Genomic DNA, 23,750 nt, shown 5'->3' with positions numbered 1-23,750 from the left:
GTGTGTGTGTGTGTGTGTGTGTGTGTGTGTGTGTGTGTGTGTGTGTGTGTGTGTGTGTATATATATATATATATATATATATATATATATATATATATGTGTATAGATAGATAGATACTCTACATTTGTCAGCTTGCTGAGAATTTTTCATTTATTTTTAATTCAGTAAAGAGAAATAACACAGAAGTGTCTTCATTTAGTTAGCATCTCACCAGTCAGCCCAATGCTGATTTGGAGTGATAGTGTGTGTAATTCCAGCGCCTGTCATTACTGTAACAGCATGTTGACAGAGTAATTTATAATTTACAGGATATTTACTGTATTAAAGCGGAGTCAATGGTGTAATTAGGCTGACTAGAGAGGATCTAGCTGGGGCCATTATGCCAACATCACGAACAAAATGAGATTACTCTCTAATATAACCCACTACAAAACGGCATGTGTGTGTGAATGCGTGTTTAGGGGTTTGGGGTGAATGGTGGCGTAGAGGAAAGACATATCAACAGGGATACATAGGGGTAGTTGGTGTGAGGGAGAGACAAAAATAGAGAAGAATAGAGACAAAAAAAACAATAAAATAGGTCTACATGAAACAGAAAGATTGCTGAAAATTCATGACAGAAAAGATATGGAAATAAAAATGTTCAGTGTGATGCTGAGAGTGAAAAAAGAGTGTGCGTGTTGTTGTTGGCTTCTCGCCAGCCCTGACAATCAAAAAAGAAACAACTGTGCAGAGAAAAGCCAACAGAATTATCCCACACCCTTACATAATTTGACAGTCACTTAGCTCATTCAACCCAGCACACACACACACACACACACGCACAAAACAACACCACACACACATCTTTTGATGTTTGGGATGCTGTGGATGGAGGGATGCTAAGTGCTAAGTGCCAAGTGTTTTCCCATAAGCCACTGGGAAATAAATAAATGAATGGGACGTGGTATCTAAACTGTTTTGCACACATTGTCGTGAAAACACATTTTGTCTCTGTGGTCTCACATAATCACAACAGGCCACTTGGATTTCAGCACAGAATTAAAAGTAAAAATAAATAATATAAAAGGGAGTTGGAAAGAAACTACACTCTATAAGCATCAATTTCTCTGCTGAAGATTAAATTAATATCGATCAAGACAGCAAAAACGTTGGAGTATTCCTTTAAATTCTAAAATTGCCTTCAGCCTTGTGACCTTGCATTCATAATTCATAGAAATGGGTACTACTATAATATGTTTGTTTCAGCATTTCTAAATTATGTCCTTTGCTTCCATTTAGGTATTATCTGCACCACAAGAACTGTGTCCAGATGTGCGGCCAATTGCCTGAACCTCAATTATTACAGGTTAATTTGCTCATCATGTGACCTTTAGCAAATCAGATAATTATTAGTTAACTATATCAATATAACAATGTGCATTCCCTTCCCATTTGGAGTTGTATGCCTCTCAAATTGCAGCATGACATGTCTCCTTCAAATTAGGAAGAATCAATCTTTTCTTCTCAGAATTAATCCTATTTGTCTGAACACACAGGAAATAAAAGCAGTTTATTTCTGTTTACATAGCTGAGTGTGGTGAGGATGACTTGTATTTACAGTTTGCTATTCATGTAAGCAGATGTTTCTGAGGAACTGCAGTGGAGGTCTATGTGACGGTACTACCCATGTGTCTTGGGTCCATTAACACCTGGATTTTATGATTTTCCCCTGTACCTGGATAAAATCCTACTACTCTGGATGATTGTTATTGTCAGATATACTGTAAAAAGGCCTTAAGGGATTACATAAACTGACTTAAGGAGAGGATCACTGGGAACTGTGTTTCTATCTGCCTGTTTCTGTACGTATATTCAATTTGAGCATTAAAAAATAGGAAAAGGTCAAAATATCGCAAAACACAATACACACTTCTTAGGTAGAATAGTTGGCCTAACAATAAAAACAAAACGGAGAAGAAATATAATGATAAACAGACCTAGCCAATCAATCATGACATACATAAAGCATGTTACTTAAACATCACTCATCACTGAGGAGACGAAAAAATGGTGGAAGACATCAGTGTAGACCGATGAGAAGACCATAACGTTCCCCAAATATATACCATATTTCCATCACATTGCCATTGTTTTGTAGATTTGACTCAAAGTAATGTCATCTCATTGTGTCCTCTTCTTTTGTAGCTGTTTAGTGACAATGTGGTGATGGCGCAATGGATAAGACTATGCCTTTGGTGTGAGAGACCCTGGTTCAACTCCCCACTGTGCCCCATCCACCATTGTGTCCCTGAGCTAGACACTTAACCCCTCTTTGCTCCAGAGGCGTGTGACCTCTGACATATGTAGCAATTGTAAGTCGCTTTGGATAAAGCGTCAGCTTATTAATGCCCCCCGACCGGAGAATTAGTGACACCAACTGATTATCGCAATGCGTGCGAAATTCGTTAAAAAAAAACTTGCAGAAATTTTGAAGGAAACTTGGCTTTACGAAAGAACAACCACACAAGGAATTGAACACGAATCATTCAGTAGCACTCAGAAATGGACAACATCCTTCTTCCTTTAGATGCGGACAGAGGACAAACTAAGATAGAAATAGAGTTAAAAAGAGAGATGAATACTTATACAGATACTCAAGGCAGTACAGCAGAATGCCGGTGACACTAATTCAAAAAACTAAGCTGCTAGGAAATATTAATACCATCAGGGAGAAAGAGACCTGAAACCTTCAGCTCTCCAAAAACTGACATGTCCTCCTCTTTTCGTCTCACTTTTACCTTCTATAAGTTGTTCCTTCTTCTTCTAACCAACCATGACACCAACGAGACACTGAACTCCGCCCGTGCCTGTTCATACTAAGAAGCAATATGTGTAATTAAAGGAAGGTGGACTCACTTTGGGCTCACATTATTTTCACCGGCAGTGCAACCATACAGCCTGCACTTTGGGTCAGACCACGGCACCACATCAGGGGAGGTCACTGACAAACGATGAACAATAATGTGACTCATCGTTCCAGAGGAAGCGTTTGTGAAGTGGGGAACCGGAGAGTGACATGCACTAAAGTGGCTTTTGTTTGTGGTCTGCAACACCATCTCAAGTGCATGAGGTCTGCTCGGGACTTTGATATTTTGAACGCTGCTCTGGCTGAGTGTCGTGACACTTCCTTTGATGCCCATTGATTCAGCGTGTACCTACAGCTGTCAAAATAATGTGTCAAGCAGCTAGTATTGCTGGCATGTGCACAAGCCAAGTATCTAGCAAATATTCTGAATAATGTAAGTATAACATAATGTAAGCAAGTCTGTAGTGAAATTCTCATTTGCACATTCTATCTTTTTCAACTTTTGTTTCATATTATTTGTCTTTTCTCTTACTATGTTTATTGTTACTAAAATGCCATGGCCTTTGTATGTGAAAACTTGCCTGGCAATAAACCTGTTTCTAATGCTGATTCTGTGTCTGGTGCACAAAGTTTGACAAGCATTTTATCGATGCACATTAAAATTAACACACGAGCAGATTAAAATATAAGAGCAAGATATCACTAATCACTCTAGCATTTGCCAGTGCGGTGGAGCTAGCTGTGTAAAAAGGCCCCATTTCTGTGGTGTTGACCCTTATGTTAAGCTCAGACACTTGAGCACCTCATTAGAAGTGAATGGGCCTCAAGGTGGGAGGCCGGGCAGCTATTGAGAGGCTTAGCGGGACTCCACAGGGCTTCCCTAACTGCCACTAGAGGGAAGAGGAGAGAGAGTGAGAGAGAGATGGACAGCAAAGTTCTCTCTCACAGGAATGAGCAAGAGATAGAGAGCTCTCCTCCTTCTCCAGGTAGGCCAAAGAGCAGTTCATTCATGGCAGGGTCTGGGGTGTCTGTGTTGGTTCCAAGTCTGGTCAATACAAAACTTATAGCATGAGGATACAGTCATTTGTGAAGTGTTGCATACCATGGCAGAGATTAAAAAACAGCCACTCATTAAAGATGTGTCCAACAACACCTATCGGCACGTGTTGAATTTAATATGTCAAGGTAGCATATAGGCTTAATTAATGAGGAAGCTGCAGAACTTTACAAAGTACTGTATTCTGTGGTTCAATTCAAACTAGAGTGGAGTCAATTGTGTACAACTGTAGGAACTGTTGAAATGGCAAAACACAATCTAATGAGCACATCAGATAAGGTAGAATTGATTGTTGATGCCATTTCATCTATATTTATTTTCTTACTCAGCCACACTTTGATTTTGTTTGTATAATTTATATTTTCCACCCCAACACTGTAGCTGCTGAGAAATGTGTCTTACCCAAAAGGGGGGGAAAAAACAAACAAACCAAAAGTACAGTCTCCACAGGGTGGTGTGGGAATCTTGCTTCAAAAAGTTTGGCTTCACAAGGATTCATTATCCGAGTTCTTATGACAGAATTCTTAAGGCCCCTGTCATTTACGCGAGAAATGTGATTATAGAAGATTAAGGATAAACGGATTCTGATGATGAAAGAACGGCCCATCGTTGTGGGAATTCATGTCAGTAGCACCAAGCAGTGATATTAATCCCAACTTGTTACACCAGTGGGCCACTAGAAATGCAAAACAACATACAGTAAATACAAATTTAAAAAGTATAACTGAAAAAAACAAAATGATTGGCATGTACTGAACACATGTGGAGGCTTTCAGGCTTTCTTCATGATTGCTAATTGTTTAAACAAACAGCTGAAGCCCCTATAGGAGAATAGCTGTCTATTGTGGAGACATCGATTGTGTGGGTACTGAAACAAAATCAGCATTTCTGTGCTGGTGATAAAAACGCCAGGGGAAAAAATCAATTTGGCCGTTGTAGTCACTTGATGCAAGCAGCGAGGCCTCACACAAACTGCAGCTATCAAAGGCAGCTGGCTCATTTTCAAATAAGAGGATGGAAGGAAACAACAACAGTATTCATTCCATCTAATCCTCAATCTTTTATTTAAAAATATATGTATTTATATATAGAGAGAGTCATTTTTTGTTGTTAAACAAATTTGGCTTTAGTCTGCACATCATAATACTTATGCCGTGACACAAAATAAAGCCAATCTTGAAGTCAGACTGAAATAAGATGTGGAGGAGTGTTATTCTTTGTTTTTTGCAATTAGGGCTGAACGATTTGGGGGAAAAATGTAATTTGTGATTTTTCTGCCAGATGTTGCGATTACAATTCAATTTGCAATTTATTTTATTGAAGTTTTGCTAATGTTCAATATTCACTGCCAGTCTATTTTTGACTGAAGCCATGTCATGCAGCACAGAGCAGATTAACCAGACAGGAAGTCAGAAACAGAACGGCATAGAGAACGATTAATCGTTCAACCCTATTTGCAATGCATTTTAGTAGCTGAAAGCGATATTTAAAAACTACTGCAAACTTAACTATCACATAACTCTTTCACATTAGTACTGAATGATATGCAAAAAAAAATATATTGTGATTATTTTAGTATTTATAGCGACTGCAATATGAGTCACGATATCAGTGGGAATGGTAATTTCATTTCAAAAGATTTTTGCTGAGGTCTGTACCAAACAAATATGTTCCCACATGTCTGGAGAATATATTTTGTAGGCTGGGGCGTCTCTGTAGCACCACAATGCTTTTTTTAAAAAAGGTATAGTGGGACCTATATCAAAAAATTGCAGCTCCTGTGGTTTAGATATTGCACTTAGCCATATTGCAATTTGGATACAATTTCAATTAATTGTTCAGCCCTAGATCACATGATAACATACCGTCAAGTCAAGTTTATTTATGAAACCCAGAATAAAAAACGGCACAAAAAAAAAAAAAAAACTTACAAATAAAATAAATACTTGCCCATATATAAAGTTTAATCAAACTACAGAAGAAAATAGATGTTTTTAGGGATTCCTGTAAAGCTATCTAATATATTAGCACATGATTGTTGCAAAATAGAATGTCAAACTTTCTCATTTCCTCTCCCTCCCTATTACTTCCCTCCACCCTGTCTCACAGTTTGCCCCACCCCTCAACTCTGTTTCCCACTTTTTCACTGTTGCATAGATTCCCTTAACTAGCTAATTCCCCCACTGCCTCTCTTCTTTCTCCATCTACTTCTTCTACACCATTTCTCCTCTCTCTCTCTCTCTCTCTCTCACTCTCTCTGAGAGTCTCCATCTCTTGCTGTCTCACTCTTTCTCTCGAAGACACACACACACAAAGCTCTCATTCTTTTGAGAGCTGGCTTTTCTTTCAAAACTGAAAGCTTGCAAAGGAAAAAACGTACACCCCCACCCCTTATCCGTGCAGCTGGGGAACTTCACCCCTACCATCTCATCTCTCTCTCTCTCTCTCTCTCTCTCTCTCTCTCTCTCTCTTTCTCACACACAAACACGGTACAGGGTCAGGAGGTCACAGACCACGCCCTGACAACCCACAGGGGGTGGAGAGAAGAAGAGGAGGCGGTAAGGAAATCAGAGATCCTCTGTCCTTCCCCACAAATTTACAGCCAAGTAAACATGGCTGAGGCAGTTTTTTCCTCAGTTCTCTGTCTGCTTCCTTCATTCCTTGTTTCCTAGCTCACTTTCCCTCCTCTCACCATGTATATCTGCCCCCGTCAGAGGAAAAGGTTTTTAACTCCACAAGTAGATTTTCCTTTCTTAGCAGTAAGAATTTACAAGTAAATCTGTGACAGCGCCCTGTATCTCTGTCCATGCTGTCAGAAACAGTCACAGCTACAAGAACAGACTGATCCTTTCTCACAGATTTGAGATGAGAAAGAACAGGTGGTGTGAAGTGACCAATTTTCAAATTAAGTATATGTTGTTTTTGCTGGCAGGATGGGAAATAAGGAACAAAAAACAAAACAAAAAGGAAACATGTGCAGAACAACCAACCAACGGCATAAATAACTGCCCAAAGAGAAATCACAGATGTTCTTCTCTCCCTCCAAACAAACCACTTCTTTTCTTCTTTCTGAAGCAAGAATTCCCGTCATACACACACTCCCCTCCTTTTCTCCCTCTCTCTCACTACATGCATGTCTCCCTTGTCTCACCCCTCCCTCTACTTCTTCCCACTCTTCCCGCTCCTCCTCCCCACTTTTTCTTGCTCATGTTTTCTTTTTTTTTTCTTTTTTTGCTATCATGGAATCGCCGCTTTCCACATGTGACTCACTTTTTCACCAGCCAAAGCCAGACAGGAAAAAAAGTCAAATGCTTGTGTCTCCTCTCTGCCTCTCTGGCTCAGTGTGTCCACTCTCAGTAGGTGAAGCAGCATTCCTTCAGGGGGCTCCTATAACCCCCATAGGTCTCCCTCTTTCAGCGAGGTTGTTCCCTATTGAGGCATGTGTCAGCCAGCGACCTAGTTCCCGATTCAAGCAAAAATTGGGAGGCTAATTATTCATTCCCTCTGTTTGAGTTTTGCTTCTGAGAGCTGTTCCTAAGACAAACCCTGGAGGAATAAAGAGAAGGAGTAGGCCTTGATTGGCAACCGTACACCCCCACCTTTTATTTGCCAAGGAGCCGAGCGTGCTCGGAGACATGCGCCACCCTAACATCACAGAGAGCAACCCCAAAAACAAGGGAGGAGAGAAGAAATAAAGCACAACAAAGCCTAAAAAGAGGGGGAGTAGCAGGAGGAAGAGGTGAGCGTCAGAGGAAAGAATGAATGCCAAGTAAAACTTGTTGACACAGAAAAAGGGCTTGGGAGACTTTTTAGATCAGGGCTGATTTTTTATTTTTTTTTTATTAAAATCTGATTATAAGAAGCTCTTCCACCATTTCTCTATTAAAAAGGCTCAGCTGATTCAATAAAAGGTTTAAACCAGAGTTGTGCTTCTTTCATTTTTCTGTTTTTATTTCACTTTCATCAGTAAAGCGATATATTTTAGAGCAACGCACAGTGCATCCTATTATTGCATCTATGGAAAAGGCCAGGTGTTTTGCACTCTATAAAAAATGTTAGCATGCTGCTGTTCTTAGAGATGAATATTTCTCTTTCAGATGACCCCCATGAAAAATATCTTACACATTCACAGAAGTGTCTTTCACTTTCATTGACCCTCTTTTACTCACTTCCTGCCTGCTTTATTTTTACCCTAATTGACCCTTGTGGTCTTCGTCTTGTTAAAACATGACACCAGCGGGAGTTATCTGGACGATGCTGTGAAACGGAGCTTACTTTAAAGGGTTAAACATTGCTGCCCAACAAACAGGTGGAGGTACGAGCTCAGTGACGGTCGGATCGTAACGTTTATTAAACTCCGTGGAAAATGTTAAACAGCACTGTGGGGCCGCAACAAGTCTGCGGGCTCTCTGAAAAACTTCACTCCTCCAGAAGTTTGCCCCGAGGAAAAGCCGCCGCTGCCCCTATTTGCTGAAGTGAGCCTGCTTTGGTGAGTGAAGCATCGTTAATCATCGTGACTCTGTGCTGCTGCTCCGTGTATGGGACAAACTGTTATGCTGGATCGGTTGATACCAGGCTATGGATTGCGCTTGTTGTCATGTAGTCGCTTTCATGCTGCTTTATTATCCGCGATTATTATGCCAATATGGCGGCTGGCTGCGCTGGATGAAAGGTACGGAGCCGGGAGTGTTAATGATCTCTCTCGATCTCTCTTATCTCTCTGAGCCATGCTGTTTGTTGACTTGTTAGAAACAGTAGCAAGAGAGAGTATTGTAGTTTTACTGGCATCTATATTTTCAAACCATTTTAATAAAATAGTATGGTTAATAATACTAGTATATACATTATATAGTCTAATATGAAAGAAAAATATTAATGCTCCGTAATGTCTATAATCTTGAGTGGGCTTGTTCCCAGTAAATGTTTTGTTCTTTGCAGTCAGTGCACTCCTACAAATAAAAGCTGTAGTTGTTTTTTTAAGGAAAAGGTCAACTAGCGTATTTGAAGAACTATTGCCCAACACATACAGATACATCACACATTAAAACAGGAGTTTTATGGCCGCTTGCCATAATGCAAACACATTTTTTACATCTCCTCCTAGACCATAGCTCCAATTGCCACCAAATTTTCTCTGGATCATCATTGGCCTTAGCGTATATAAAGTTGTATAAAGCTTGGTGATAGCTCCTTTCCTTTTCAAGATATTGACCAATAAACGTGTAAAGGGGCGTGGTGCAGGACATAAATTGATAAAGATCCACAACCATTGGTCCAATCATCACAAAACTTGCCTTGAAAGTTTCATTCAAATCGGCCACTAGGGGGCGCTATAAATGCATCGTAACTGGACGTGGAATGATACAAATCAAGCTATAGATCAGCAAATGGTTGTCCAGTTGTTACATAACTTGCAGGATGTGTTTCATAACAATGTTGAACCGTATGTGTGAAATAATTTTGATGGTGATATTGTGAAAAAAGGTATGAACCCGCGAATCGCCGCTTACGGCTATATTCTTTAATGGCTTTTATCCAATTCCTATTCATCGATTTATAGTCGTAACCGTAAAAAGGCTTCCGAAACCTGTGTGGAAAGAAACTACCACTTTCACCCACATTATCAGGTCAGAAACACACTTGCCTGTCTGCTCACTGGCACCTGTTCTCTCAGGAAAATCGGTTCAACGTGTTTGCACACTCCTCATCATTTCTGCTGTGCATGCAGGGATCACATTGGCACAGTGCTGAGCAGGGAGAGCAGTGCTGTAAAGCTCTTGTAGCATTGCCTGTGACAGTCTCACTTGATTCTCTTCTTCTCTTGTTAATTTGCCACTGTACGGTATCATTATGATGATATCAGTAACAATGGCTGGGTAGGTGGGGTGGAGTCAGAAGAAGAATGAGGGGAAAAAATTACAAAGAGAAGAAAATACCCCAATATTTCACACATTATAAAATTTAACATATTATGATGGACCTGAGAATGTGTAGGCCACAGTATAACCTTAACGGTTAGCTTTCACAGTATACCCAGCTGCTCACTGTCATCATCAGAATGATTAGTTCACAGCTCATAGTAGACAAGCACATGAAGAGCCGGCTCTTTGGGGTCACCAGTTTGAATCCTGGCTGCAATCATCACGGAGGTGAAATGGACTCCCCATTCAAAACTGCTGTCGAGATGCACTTCAGCAAAACACTTAATCCATCACCGATTCAAGGTGGACCATAAGCAGAAGATTGTGGCAGTACTATATAGGATACGATAGTGCCATTATGTGAATAGGTGTACATATCTGCCCTTGCGTGAGGAGGTGGATTTAAACTGCTCTGAAATTCTGCCCTAGAAATATACAAATATGAAAAATCAAAAAGGGAATCGTTTGACACGTTCATTCATTTTCTTGATGAGCTCTAGATGAGAAACCTAAATGAAAAAATAAGTTATTGTGTGCCAGACAATTTCTTGGCAAGGTACAGTGACTTCCTGGAGTTTTGTCATCAACCTGAGGTTGTCAGGAAACCATTGGAGACAAGAAATAGTTCAGCACTAAACCTCCTGTAAAACCACAACTTGTCGTGCTTACACTTCAGCAGGTCGATTTCTGAAAATGTCAAATTATTTCTTTAATGGGACATTTCATGCTTCAATTGATGATTAACTGTTTAAGTACCTGTCCTGAATTAACTCATTTCTCTTATCTGGTTTAATTTGAACTGATGGTAAACTGGTTTGCAAAAATAAATCTTTTAAAGTTCATATTTGCTGTATCTTTATTCTTTTGTAACAATGACTGTCACAGACCATTCTCTTTTAAACAGGTGAGCAGTGTCAGGTGCACATAATTAGAGCACATCAAACACAAACACTTATCTGGTGTAGACATAACACTTTCTTAATAAGATACACAAAATACAAACATGAATTCATTCTGCTCCTGTATTTCCTCAATAAGATTTGAAATCCAAATATGAAATGTAAAATAATATTGGTTTTGATCCAGTGTTAAATAACAAGGAGTCAGGTAGATCCCTAAAATAAACAGGAAATTATGTACGGCACATTAACTAACTGAGCATCCCCGCCAGTGGATCCATCAGTAATAACCTCAATCTAACCTGTATTTCTGAAGCAGGTGGCAAGTGGTGAAGAGGGTTTGTCTCCACAGGCCAGATTATGAGTTCACAGCCAGACGTGGACAGATGGAGGCAGAGGTTAGTCCTCCCTCCTGCGCTCTGCTACACACACACACACACACACATTTGGCAACCAGTTTTTCACAGGACAATTACCTTGCGACCTCTGCCAGCCTACACTTACACACACACGCATACATACACACTCTTGGCCAATTATGGACACACACAAGGAATGATAACAGTCACAGTCAAGTCAGACACACACACACACACACACACACACACACACACAGGAACCTGTCGTGGTGTGTACATTGACACTCCACAACCCCTCCAGCTCCACAAAATATGGCAACCAGCTCTGTTTATGAAGGGCACAGCACCCAGCTGTAGGGTTCTAACGCAGAAGACAGACTGAGACTCTCTCCTACATATTTAGCAGAGATTTTTTTTGTTGTTTAAACCCAGTGCCTGAAGTCATGTCCAATTCACACCCTCTCTCTGTTCTGTTAATTCCATTATCTCTGATTATTTTCTCATAAGCAATGCTGCTCTAATCCACTTGTTGGTCGCATATCTTTGTTGCACCAGCCAACCACTGGGCTGATAGTGGAAATGCACGACCCAGGTTTTTAATTCAGTCCTATCTCACTTCCTCTCATTTTGACTGGTAACTGTGAGGGCAGCAGAAATGCACTGAATGAAGCTGAAAGTCATTTTCAAATAAGACAATGAAAAAAAGGGCTTTACAGTTGAATGATTTGCTAGTCTGCAAATGTAAAATGACACATTCAAACAACGTGGACTTTTTAATTATCTCTCTCTTGCCTTGTATCCCCTGCGCTATTTAGTTAGTCGTTTTTAAGATCATTTTTGAATTAAGTATGCACATAATTTCTCTAGAGACAGTGTGGTTAAGACTCGCCTCTCTGGAACAACATTCACCCCCAGCTAGGATTGATTCCAGTCAGAATGTTTTTCTGCTGGATTTCCTCTACTTTGTATTCCTGTCAGCTTTACTACAGTTTCAAGAAAGAAAAGGAAAACTCAGGGTGGTGGAAGGCTGATTCTTGGTTAAAAAAAACAACATATCGATATTTCATCCATATGGGTGAAGGCAACATATCTTAAATACCTTGAAAACACATTTACTGTGACATGGATCTGATTGGGATGATAAATATTTCAGCAACCTCAGAATAAATTATTCACATCATACAGCATGGCTAAATATGATAACACCTGCTGCGCAATGTTAAATTGAATGGCCCTCTAACTCTTCCTCCGGCTCTTACATTCACCTTGACCACATGCTGTTTTAGTGGCACACAGGAGCACCACCTATGGTGTTATCAAAGTCATCAGCCCTTAGTGGAAACTCCTAACTAGATAACGCTACGTCCACACACTCCTCAGCACATCCATAATCAATCCTGTTATAGTGCTCTTGTCTCATTGCGAATTGAGCATATTTGTGGACTGACAAAACCAAACTGACATTTCCATTTTAGTGATCTAGCTGATGTTTTTATTCAGAGTCATTTGTGATGAGTGCAGCAGCGGAATAATTTGAAATTCACAAGTCACCAACCCACAGTAAAGGCTGTAGGGTACAGTGCCTGCACAGGACACACAACACTTATTACAGAGTCCTTATTTATGATAAAAGGCATCTGCAAATTTAATGAGATTTTTTAAAGAGGTCATATTATGCTTTTTGGCTTTTTCCCTCTCCTTTATTGAGTTATATATCATTTTTGTGCATGTAATAGGTTTGCAGGGTGAAAAAGCAGTCCATCCCAAAGGGAGTTCCCATCTCCCACAGAAAACACTGCTCTGAACTGCCTGAAAACAGCTCGTTTGTAGTCTAGCCTTTTCTTCCGCTTCACTGTGATGTCACAGCGAAACACAAGTCATAATGCTCGCCTAGCGACTAGTCAGGCACGTCCTCAAAAACACAGGTGGAAAAACACTCTGCACCACAGTGACAAGACGTCCGCCTGCTGCCTCTCCTCTCCCTTCCAAACATTAGCTACCCTCCAGGCAGTCAATGGACATAAAGTTGTTACTGTGATGTAGAGACAGAGCACACTTAAAACTTTATGGATGAAAGATACATTTGTTACAAATGAATAACTCACCACTCTGAAACCCTTCTCCAGTCCATGTTGGAACATAGCTGAACCAATGCCGTGTTTACCGGCTTTTCACAACCCGCCCTACCCTGCTTCTGATTGGGTAGTAGTCCTTAACTAGGAACTGCGCATGTCCAATAAAGATCTTGTAGAAGTGGGATGCATCACTCTATAGTTAAAACGGAGCATTTAACACACAGCATGAAAAGAGGAGCTGCTGCAATGTGCAGTATGACAAAAAATATGGTGTTTTTTGAAAACGAAATCATGTAAACCTGTTCTGGCACAACCACTAAATAAAATTACGGAACCTGAAAATGAGCATAATATGACCACTTTAACACATTTCGGTGCATTAAACTGACAAAAGATATTTCTATGGCAAAATATATCACTAAACAAACTCTACTGAGCATCTAACCATTACAACAGCATATTAATAGTAATATAATTAATATACTTACAACTATGAAAATCGCAATGAGAAAACTTCTGTTATGAATTGGTGCTATATAAATAAAGTTTAACTTAATTGAATATTCCACTGCCTTGTGCCTGAAACTGAATAGGCCTTCAATTTTGATATTAGACGAAACTCCAGAAGTCCTGCTAGGAAGACTGGTTGAAGCAAAAAGGTTATAGGTTTATTAAAACAGGAGCATTTTGTAAGCCAGCAGATAAATACAGACCGAGATATGACTCAGAAATAGGTTTTGAAGTTGTGATGTAGAAGAGGTAATGACTCATGCTCATCTAACTCGGGTGGGAAAGTCATTCCTCCACGGGAGAGAAAGGAGACAGCAAGGCCACTGCAGGGAGAGGGATAAATAATTGGACAATTGTACCAGAACAGAGAGCATGGACAGCAGTCTAGGTCATGACCTGAAAGTATGAGTTTTGTTTTTAGTATGTACAGCCATGCACGCAGTGTAAGAGCAATGTGACAGAAGACATTAAGGGACACAGAGGACAATTCAGGCTGTGGGCAAGATACATGGACTGAAGTCTCAGTAATCCAGACTTGAGATGAGTTTGAACAGGGTAGGACATGGGAGACGTGGTAGGCTCACGCAGCAGTTTGTTATTTAAGTCACTGCTGTGTTGTCAGTGTCGATAGGGAGGTGTTGCACAGGATTTTCCAAAGAAAAACAGCAACACAGTCTTGTCAAGGTTGAGCTGAAGCTGGTGGACAAGCATCCGACTGGAGATGTCAACGAGGCAAGAACAGATGAACTCCGCTCAGCTGAGATGAAACTTTCAGTCGCCATGTGTCATATTCCCAGCTGTCAGAGAATAGAAAGTAAAAAGGTAGAGTGTTGCTGGTCTCAGAGCAGCATAAAATGCTATGTGATGTGATGGGAGAGCCAAAGAGTGGAGTCTAGATAAATAAGAACGGGGAGGCCCAGGAATGACCCTGGGTAACCTCAGAGGAGGTGATGACGAATAAAAACAGAGCTCCTCTCTGCAGTCAATCAAGTTCTCATCGATGATTTAGAAATGGCTGAATGAAGCATAACAGAAGAAAAATAGGATGTAATCAAGTAAATGCATTTTTTATCTATTCAGTGCACCACAAAGCAAGTCATGTGAAAATCAAGGCAGTTATAAAAATATTATCTAACAAAATGTGCAAGTTATTCTGGATATAAAGATTAGATTTCATCAATGGACATTGCATTTATAAGGCCAGCTCTTTTTCACTGAAAAACACTTGATTTCTTAGGAGTGGATCAGTTTAAACTGATTTTTATCCTTATTTTAAAGTTTCATCTACTTTGTGATGTAACAAGACACGGACACTGACTTGACTCCCTCAAGTAACAGACTAAATCAGATGAACAAGAACAGATGTTTTACTCAGATACCTAATTGTAATATGTATGTATGGTTTTTAATATAAAAAAAAATAAATAAGTTTTTATCAAAACTGAAAACTTTTATTCTAACCCACACAATTCCTAAACAGCCAACATACATCCTAATAGGATATTTTGGTACTTGGAGTATTATCAGATAGAAAACATTGAGTCTATAGGATTTGTAAGCAACTCTGCACATTTTGCTATGTGATCTGGTAATAAAAATGTTACCACTATGCCATCAAATTCACATTTGGCACAACAGATATACAACAAATTACGAACAAACCTAAATGTTGGCCAAAAGTGATCAATTATATCTGCACTTTGAAGGCTAGGCGGGCTGTCATTTGGTGTTATTGTGACTGCCTTTGGTCGGTGTGTTGTGGCTGCTGACTGTGTGTCTGCAGGCAGCCAGCTGTGACTAAAGCTTGTTTATACCGGACACAACTCAGACTAGTTCGTCTCTTAGTTCAGAAACACCTTAATTTCAACCAACGCTTTTGCCTACAGTAGCTTTTTCCAGGTTCACGCTCCATCGCCCTCACACTGACCTTTAGCATCTGTTTGCACTTCTGATTTCTGGTATAAATGAGTCACTTAAAACCGACTGAGTAGCCCTTTAGACTATTTTAACTGGTCATTTTCCATGGAAGATATTTTCACATTGAAAAAACAGGTGTAATAATATTAATGATGGTTGAATTCCATTCATGTGTATCAGTGACAGAGCTTGGGTCACTGTCATGGCTTACTGGGACATTTCCATAAAAATGATCCATGGTTAATGATTTTGGTTACACCTGTGCTCTTTCTGCTATGACAAGTCAAAATATCCACCTTGAAAAAGATCTACGCACACTTCATCAAGCAAATAAATAATTAACCTCTGTCTTCATGATATTCATCATAGAAATGTGATAAACAACACTTTCTTGTGGTTTCAGTACACCTGATACTGTCAATCATTCTACTCAACAAGGCAGCTGCCATGTTATCAGATCCAAAGTCACAGAGCATCACCACTGACGCTGTGTGCTCCTGTTTACCGTAAAGTACCCACATGCACAGGTCTATCCATACTTCCAAAATGCTATTACGGCTAATTTAATCACTAAAGGGTTAATTTAAAAACTTGAACATAAGTAACTTAGACTTAAGGCTCTTTGACAATACTGCAGTTTTGATGCTCTTAATAATAATTATGATATAAGGCATCATAGGTGTTAGTCAAATACTTTATCTTATCTTTCAACTTGCGCAACAATTCCACATTTACCAATGTGACGACTTAAAGAAGATCATTTATGCGTGTGTGTGTGTGTGTGTGTGTGTACACATGCTGTGGTGATACTGCACTACACACCCTTTGTGTGTCTCTGTATTCTGTTGGATAATCACGTGGTCCAGATCATATGTTCAGTCACACATTAGCCCTGTGTGTGTGTGTGTGTGTGTGTGTGAGAGAGTGTGTGTACACAGTACGGTATGTGAATGAGTGTCTGTGTACATGACAGCCTGCTTGTGTGTGTGTGTGTGCCTTCATATTTATGACTCATGTCCAAAATATGCCACTGTCTCTCTGGTTGTGCCGGCAACATGCTGGCGACTCAACCCAATTGTCAATTCAACACTTTAATCCTGTTTAAAACTGTACTCAACTCTCTCTCACACACAGGCCAATGCCATTTGATTTTTAGAATGACAGCCACCGTGTGTTGAAGGTGATGTTTAAACATTGCCTTTGGTTCAATGACAATGTTTAAACATCCCCTAGTGCTAGAGTACAGTGAGAGGAGAGCAGAGAGGTAACACTAGATCATAGCCGCTCATACTGCTGGCACTATCTCAAAAGCATGATTTATTTAGACTTAACCGCTAGTGAAAAGATTCATCACCTCATACAATTTGAACAGTTCTACACTCCCCTCACACTGTAGGATCCATGGCTTCTTCTCCACAATAGCCACCATAGTCATAAGATTCTTGTATTAGATTGGGTTTTGCTTAGTTCCTTTACTTGCAGCAGCATTTGTGATCCCTACCAACAAACAACAACAAATGAACTCAGGGGAGTCAGCCAAATCTGCCCTGTCACCTTAGATCAGATGGGCCACTTCATGCCACTGAGAAGTGGGTAGTTAGCAGGACAGCCAGAGCAGGAGAGGTCTTTGCCTTTATTTGAATGAGCTTGTAGTAGCAGCCAGCAGCAGCCAAGCTATGGCAAATATAAACAGATACAGAAATAGGTGAAACACTTATCCTACTTTCCTGTCTAACTGTGTAAACGCATTACTTTGTTCGTATGAATGATTAATAAAATATAATTTCATCTCATGTTTTTGTTTTCTAGCAGCACTGTAAGCGAGTGTAGCGTCTACCAAGCTGCCTAACTGAACAGCCTTAATGTGTAACCTAATAGCAGCTCATTTACCTACTATCTCAACATTTGAATGACACTTATCACTCATAGCACTCTGATGGGAAAGTTGTTAAAGGTCGTTGCCCAACACTTTGGTAAAATGGCTCGGTGCACTTTATCACAATTCTTGCAATGGCAACTAAAGAGTGCTCAACTGCAGATAAAGCTTTTAAAGGAGTAGTCAGGAGTTTAAGTATGACAGAGTAAAAATTAAACTATTATGTTGCAATTTCAAATGTATTATTTATCCATAATGGCCAGATACATGTTGTCAGGCCATTGATATCAACTTTTTTGTTTTGGACACTGCTGTTGTTAAGAGCTTAGGCCCCATCCACACTACTCTATTTTTGTTTAAAAACGGAGTTTTGAAACGAATGCGATCTCCGGCGAAAGAATAAAGCAATGCAGACAAAGAACCACACCAGATATTTTATTGCATGGATCAATAACGAGCTGGAACTGTTACTGAATGTAATATGGGAGTTAAAAGCGGTTGTGGCGGTGGAAAACAGACTGGGAGTTGTCGTCAAAGTAAATACGGCGACATACACAGTAGTAGCCTACAAGCATACGCTATAGCCAAGTGTTATTTGCACGGTACAAAATATTTTAATAAAAATACCAAATCTAAAACTCAGTGGCATTGTGTTTCTGCTTGGTATGACTTATAAGACCGAATCAGAGAACCAAACGTGAGCGTCTTCATCATCGTTTCTAAAGTCCTCCGTTTTTGCCCATCCCCACTAAAACGCTCTCCGGAGTTTCAAAATGAAAAACGGGGTCAGCAGCGTTTTCAAACTTCTCCTTTTTAGGTCTAGGTTTAGTTCCTTGTCTTAGGTTTAGTCTGGACGGGAGGTGCAAACGTAGCAAAAGGTCTCCGTTTTAAAACAAAAACGCAGGAGTGTGGATGAGACCTTAATCTGTGTGTTCCCGTTACCGGCCAATCAGTGTCAGTGATTCCCTTTTGTCCCCTCAACTTCTACCTCTGACTCCCTGCACATCTATATGAACCCTCCTCGGCCAGCAGAATTGAATATATCCCCAAATCCCACCTGTTGGTAGTGCAGGCTCCGTGTGTAAATGTGGGACTCGTCTCAGTTTCACAGGTCACACATATATTGTTTATATATAAACTTTTAATAGCGGCCGCAAGGCATCCTAAAATATAATGAATGTAGTGCAAATATAATGAGATTGTATTTTTTTACATTCATTTACTTAAAGAACTATTTAATGAGGTAACTTTTAGGAGTCTGAGTATTTGTTAAATCCAATCCTCCATCGTGGTTGCAGTCTTAACTCACTGTGTATTTTGCTTTAAATTTGTTATCAGTAACTGCATTTAAAACTTTTTCTTGTAAAACTGCATGGTCAGTCTTTTTCTTATTGTTGTGTAAAGGATGTTGGGCAACATCCTGTTCTTAACCATTACATGGCAAACAAAACCTGCTGATTAATCGCACTTCTTGTGCCTGACAAGCTGACAGCTTTAGCTGTTCAAATGTGTGTGTAAAACGAGCCTATTTCTTATATGGCTCTGGCATGGCAGTAGCAATAACAGAAGTTCATTTATTACATATCAAACCTTCTGATTTGATCAACAGGCAACAAAGAAAAGCAACTGATGCAGATTGTTAAATTCTATATTGCAGAAGATTGTGGCAGACTGTGACTGTGAGAACACGGAGTTTTAAAGAGAAGGAGGTCAGAGGGAAACTTGATACTTTACTTTGTGGTGAGTATCCTGCTGTATCTAACGCATGTTTTAAATGTGACTTTGCAATGTGAACCATTTTCAGCTAAAACCAAAGAACAACAAATTTGTTTCTCTCTATAAGGACTCAGCAAGGGCCAGATTCCCAAAGGAATATTATGATACCATTTGAATTGAACAATTTGCCCCAATAGGAAAAAAATATGCAACTATTTTGTGATGTATAAACAATTTTCCACATTACACAAACGCTGCATTCAAACTAAAGGCTTTAGCTCCAGTACTGCACGTCTGCTTTTATATACAGTATCCAAGGTTAGCTCTTAAAGTGTCGTGACAATTCAGCACATCATGCATCACTTCAATAGGTCGTTTTTATGTGAAGACCAGGTCAGCCAGAGAACAAGTAGAGCAAGCAACAGACAGAGAGGGAGGAACTGCGGGAGATTTCACATGAGAAACAGACTGACAGGCGGGAGAGGAAGAAGTCAAGGTGACATGAGGGAGAGAGTGAGAGAACGGCAGGAGAGGGAAATCTAAAGCATGAAACATTCCCACAGAGACTAGACATTCAGGTGTGGAGCTCTTTAAGAATAGGTAAAACACTGATATTCCCGGTGTTACAACCAATTCTAATTTGGAGGAAATCCATCTTCACTTTAATTAACAATTATCAACTCCTGCTCACACCCCAAGTGCAATTTCCAATGTTTAATAGGAATTATACAGAAAGACCTGTGAGATTTAACAGGAGTAAAAAATTATCATAATTGTATGCATCATGTGTGGGTGTGTATGAGAGTGTCTGTATATATCTGTTATAGAATAATCCTCCTCAAAAGTCCCTCCACACTAACAAACTTGTTTTGTTTTTTTGTACTGTTGTTGTGATAAAACAAGACATTAGATCAGACTGTGATGGGCGTTTTTCACAGTTTTCTGATATTTCATACTCGATTATGAAAACAATCATTAGCTGCAGCCCTAAATGGAACCCATAAGAAATCCCAACAGCAAAAGTGAAGAGAAAGTGTAAAAATGTATCTCTTTCCTCCAAAAAAAATGCTGATTTGACTTGGATTAACAGATTGTGACTTTGATTAACTGACACATGCATTAAATTGAGACTTGAATACAAGTATCGCTCATTAGCAGAGCACATCTCATGGTCTGCATATAAACAAATAGCATCACAATCCTTACATTAGTAACACATATTCAATCCTAAATAATCAATAGCTGTAAAATGTAATTAAATGGTGCCAATATTATTATTAACTTTATTAGACCTCTATGTGCTGCTCATAATGAGGCATAACTGATGGTTTAGACTGCAATTAATAGCTTGCAAATTGGTGAGGTACCGCTAAATTTCACACTGCTACATACTTGTTATATGGCTTATATGGCTGATATGTAGTATACTTTGTATACTTCATATACAATACTTTTATACTTAGGATGACCAAATGTTATCTTAGAGCCTGTTAGTGATGCAAACAAAAGTGAATTGAAATGTACAGCGTATATTTCTCTATTACACATGCTTGTGCAGTCTGAGTAAAGGGCTCTCACCAACAGCAGTGAGAACATCTGTCAAATATCTACTGCAGTGCCTGAAAGGCCTTTTCACATCAAGTCAGCTTTAATAGGTAACTGAGGACTGAAATTCTCGCTATCGCTTCAACCTCTCCATCCAATATTCCTGTTTTTTTCCTCCTGACGGTTGTTCGGCTAAACCAAACCATATATATAATCCCTCTCCTGTTTCCTCCTCTCCCTGTCTTCCTGAGGCTTAGTCGATATGATATGTATGACTTCTACACACGTGCGTGGTGAGATAATGAAAATGTTTCTATAAATAGGGACAATAGTGCTGACAGTAGAACTCTCTCAAGTAAGATATCTCAGTGTAATTTTCACTAACACTCAAACAACCACACATGCACACACATTTACAAACACTGTAAATACCGGCAAGGAAAAAAATCCTCTATTGCCGTGTGCTTCATCATAGTGATAGTCCTGAAGCAGCATATAAACACTTGAGCTGCAAAGCAAACACATTTCAGATATGCTCTATATGAGGCTCAAATATAGGACTAATTCACACAGTACAGATCAATGTGCCCAACACATCTTAAACAAACAGCAGGCAGCTTGAATCTGCATAATACTGAACCCCACTATATGTTAGACAATGCAGCTCATGCATAACATACGGGCAACTCGAATATATTTGCCAGTTGTGGGACACAACACATTTTACTACTTCTCATTCAGTATTAAATAAAATATGCTAAAACCACAAGACAACTATTTAATCTTCAGTCTATATAATCCAACGCGACATAATTAAAAGCAACAATAAAAATATGTATGTACAAGCCTCTAACCTAAACTTTCAGAAAGCATCGACAGAAGCTGCAGGCAAGACCGATGGGATGGAAAAATAATTGAGACGGATCGAACAGAGGAGCCTCATCCTTCATCTCTTTCATTCTCTCTCTCTCACCTTCCAGCTCATGATGAATGACACTGGAGAGGTTGGGCTCTTCACCCCACCAGAAGATCCACAGCTCCTTGGCGTCGGGCTTGATTTTGCGTCGCCATACACACAGCAGGTTGGCCTGCACGCAGCGCATGAAGCTACGCAGGATCGGGTCGTCCTGGGCGGGGGCCGAGATCACCGGCCCATACTCCCCACCACTACGGAAGCCGTAGCAACGCCATTTAATGCCCGTCAACTCAGCCTGGGAGAGGAAGAGAGAGAACAAACATTAAAGCAGCAGTCTATTAAACAACCTCAAAATTGGTAATACAGCATTGGTATTATGTGCACTGACTAATAAAGTAATCTCCCTCTGTAATATAAATGTTGAACTAAATTATTTGATTCATTGGTAAGTCAATCAGATTTTTTTTTTTTAATTAATATAATAATCCACCAATCGTTTAACTAATTTTTCAAGCAAATTCTCCAAATATTCTCTTGTTACAGCTTCTCCAATGTGAGCATTTTCTGCTTTTCTCTCTTTTATATTTTATTAAATGAAATATATCTATTTTTTTGTACTTTTGGTCTCACATTTAAAGTTGTGATCTTGGGCTGTTTGGAATAGTGATGGGCATTATTTGTGACATTTTACATACCAAACAATTAACTGATTAATCAAGACTAAAATCTGCACATTAATCAATATTGAAAATTATTGTTATACAACAAGCATGTTAAGCATTTGAAATTGTATTTTAGCAGGGTTCCTTTTGTAGCATATATATTCACATGTTAAGGACATGGAACATTTTTTTTAAACATTTATTACAGATGTAGTATGAAATAAAATAAAAGTAGTGTACTTCAGTCTTTCATATGAAAAACAGCATCAGACAATGTTGTGAGAAGTGAACGGTAAAGTTAGCCACATCAGCGATGGTACAACCTTCACAACCTCCAAAGTGTCTTCACTCAGCCAAAAAGGTTGTGAATTTATGGGTGTGTCTGATCTCATTTGATCTTTTCTTTTGGGGAAAAGTGACAGTATAGTGAAAATGCGTATTAAAATGTGATCTGTATCCGGATACATTACCCGGATATTAATGATCCGATCTTGCCTTTCAGTTTAAACCGAGAGGGAAGCTTCCGGTCTGAGATGCGGAAGTCCCTTAAATCTGCATTTTACTGAACGGCCAGCAGGGGGCGAATCTTCTGGTTGCAAAAAGAAGTCCAGTTCCATTAGAAACAATGGCAAAATGACCCTACTTCTCAGCTGATTTATTCCTCAGTAAACACCGTCTTAATGAGTTTATGGTCTCAGTCACTAGTTTCAAGTCTTCTTCAATACAGCATGATGTTCATTTAGTAAATCATGGTCCCATTTAGAAGAAAATAGACCATAAAGCAGATTATGCTTCAGGGCAGGATTATCTATGATTGACAAGTCATTACAATGGCGACCTGTCAGACAGGCTAGAGTGACTCATACCCACGGCAACTTTAACCAGCGCCGTTGACAAAGCTTATTAGGAGTTTCTCTGGTGAGTACATTTAGTTTTAAGCCTGTTTTTGGCTAGACAAAGTTGTCAGCCCTGTTAAAATGACAGTTAAAGTGAATTACAGATGCACCTAGCTAACCAAGCTAGCTCCACACACGGCTGTTAGCTCCACCATATCGTCCAAATATGGTCACGTCCGGTGTTGCTGGTTGCAAATACTCAACATGGCGGCGCCCTATCAGCCAAACTCGAGGTTTCAAAACGGCAGTCCACAAACCAACGGGTGACGTCTCGATGACGTCCACTTCTTATATACACTGAAAAAAGGGAGACTGGTCACCTGTTAGATTTATCAAATTATATTTAGTGTATTTTACTAAAGGGTTTTATGTTCTTAAGTGAAACGTGATAGCATTGTGTGGACTGCACATTAAATGCAGAAAGTGTGAACAAACATATTTAGCTCATGTTGGAATAAAGTTAGTCAATCAAGTGAATGTATTAGTTCTCATTTTTTCTCGCGATATTCACGCACGGGTGCAAATGCATTTCGGGAAGAAGAAAGAATAGTC

General features: G+C 39.6%; 1 protein-coding gene across 3 annotated transcripts in view; it reads right to left on the bottom strand.

Moving 5' to 3' along the window:
• The window catches only part of LOC123981670 (mediator of RNA polymerase II transcription subunit 13-like), an 89,566-nt gene that overhangs the window by 41,977 nt on the left and 23,839 nt on the right, over positions 1–23,750 (bottom strand). For all 3 annotated transcript variants that reach the window (XM_046066704.1, XM_046066705.1, XM_046066706.1), the window contains exon 2: positions 21,698–21,935. In XM_046066704.1, coding sequence (XP_045922660.1) covers positions 21,698–21,935 — 238 coding nt within the window. The remainder of the gene's footprint in view (positions 1–21,697; positions 21,936–23,750) is intronic.

The sequence above is a fragment of the Micropterus dolomieu genome, linkage group LG13 (assembly GCF_021292245.1).
Source record: "Micropterus dolomieu isolate WLL.071019.BEF.003 ecotype Adirondacks linkage group LG13, ASM2129224v1, whole genome shotgun sequence".
NCBI classification, from domain to species: Eukaryota; Metazoa; Chordata; class Actinopteri; order Centrarchiformes; family Centrarchidae; genus Micropterus; species Micropterus dolomieu.
This window is presented reverse-complemented; position numbering and strand designations above follow the sequence as displayed.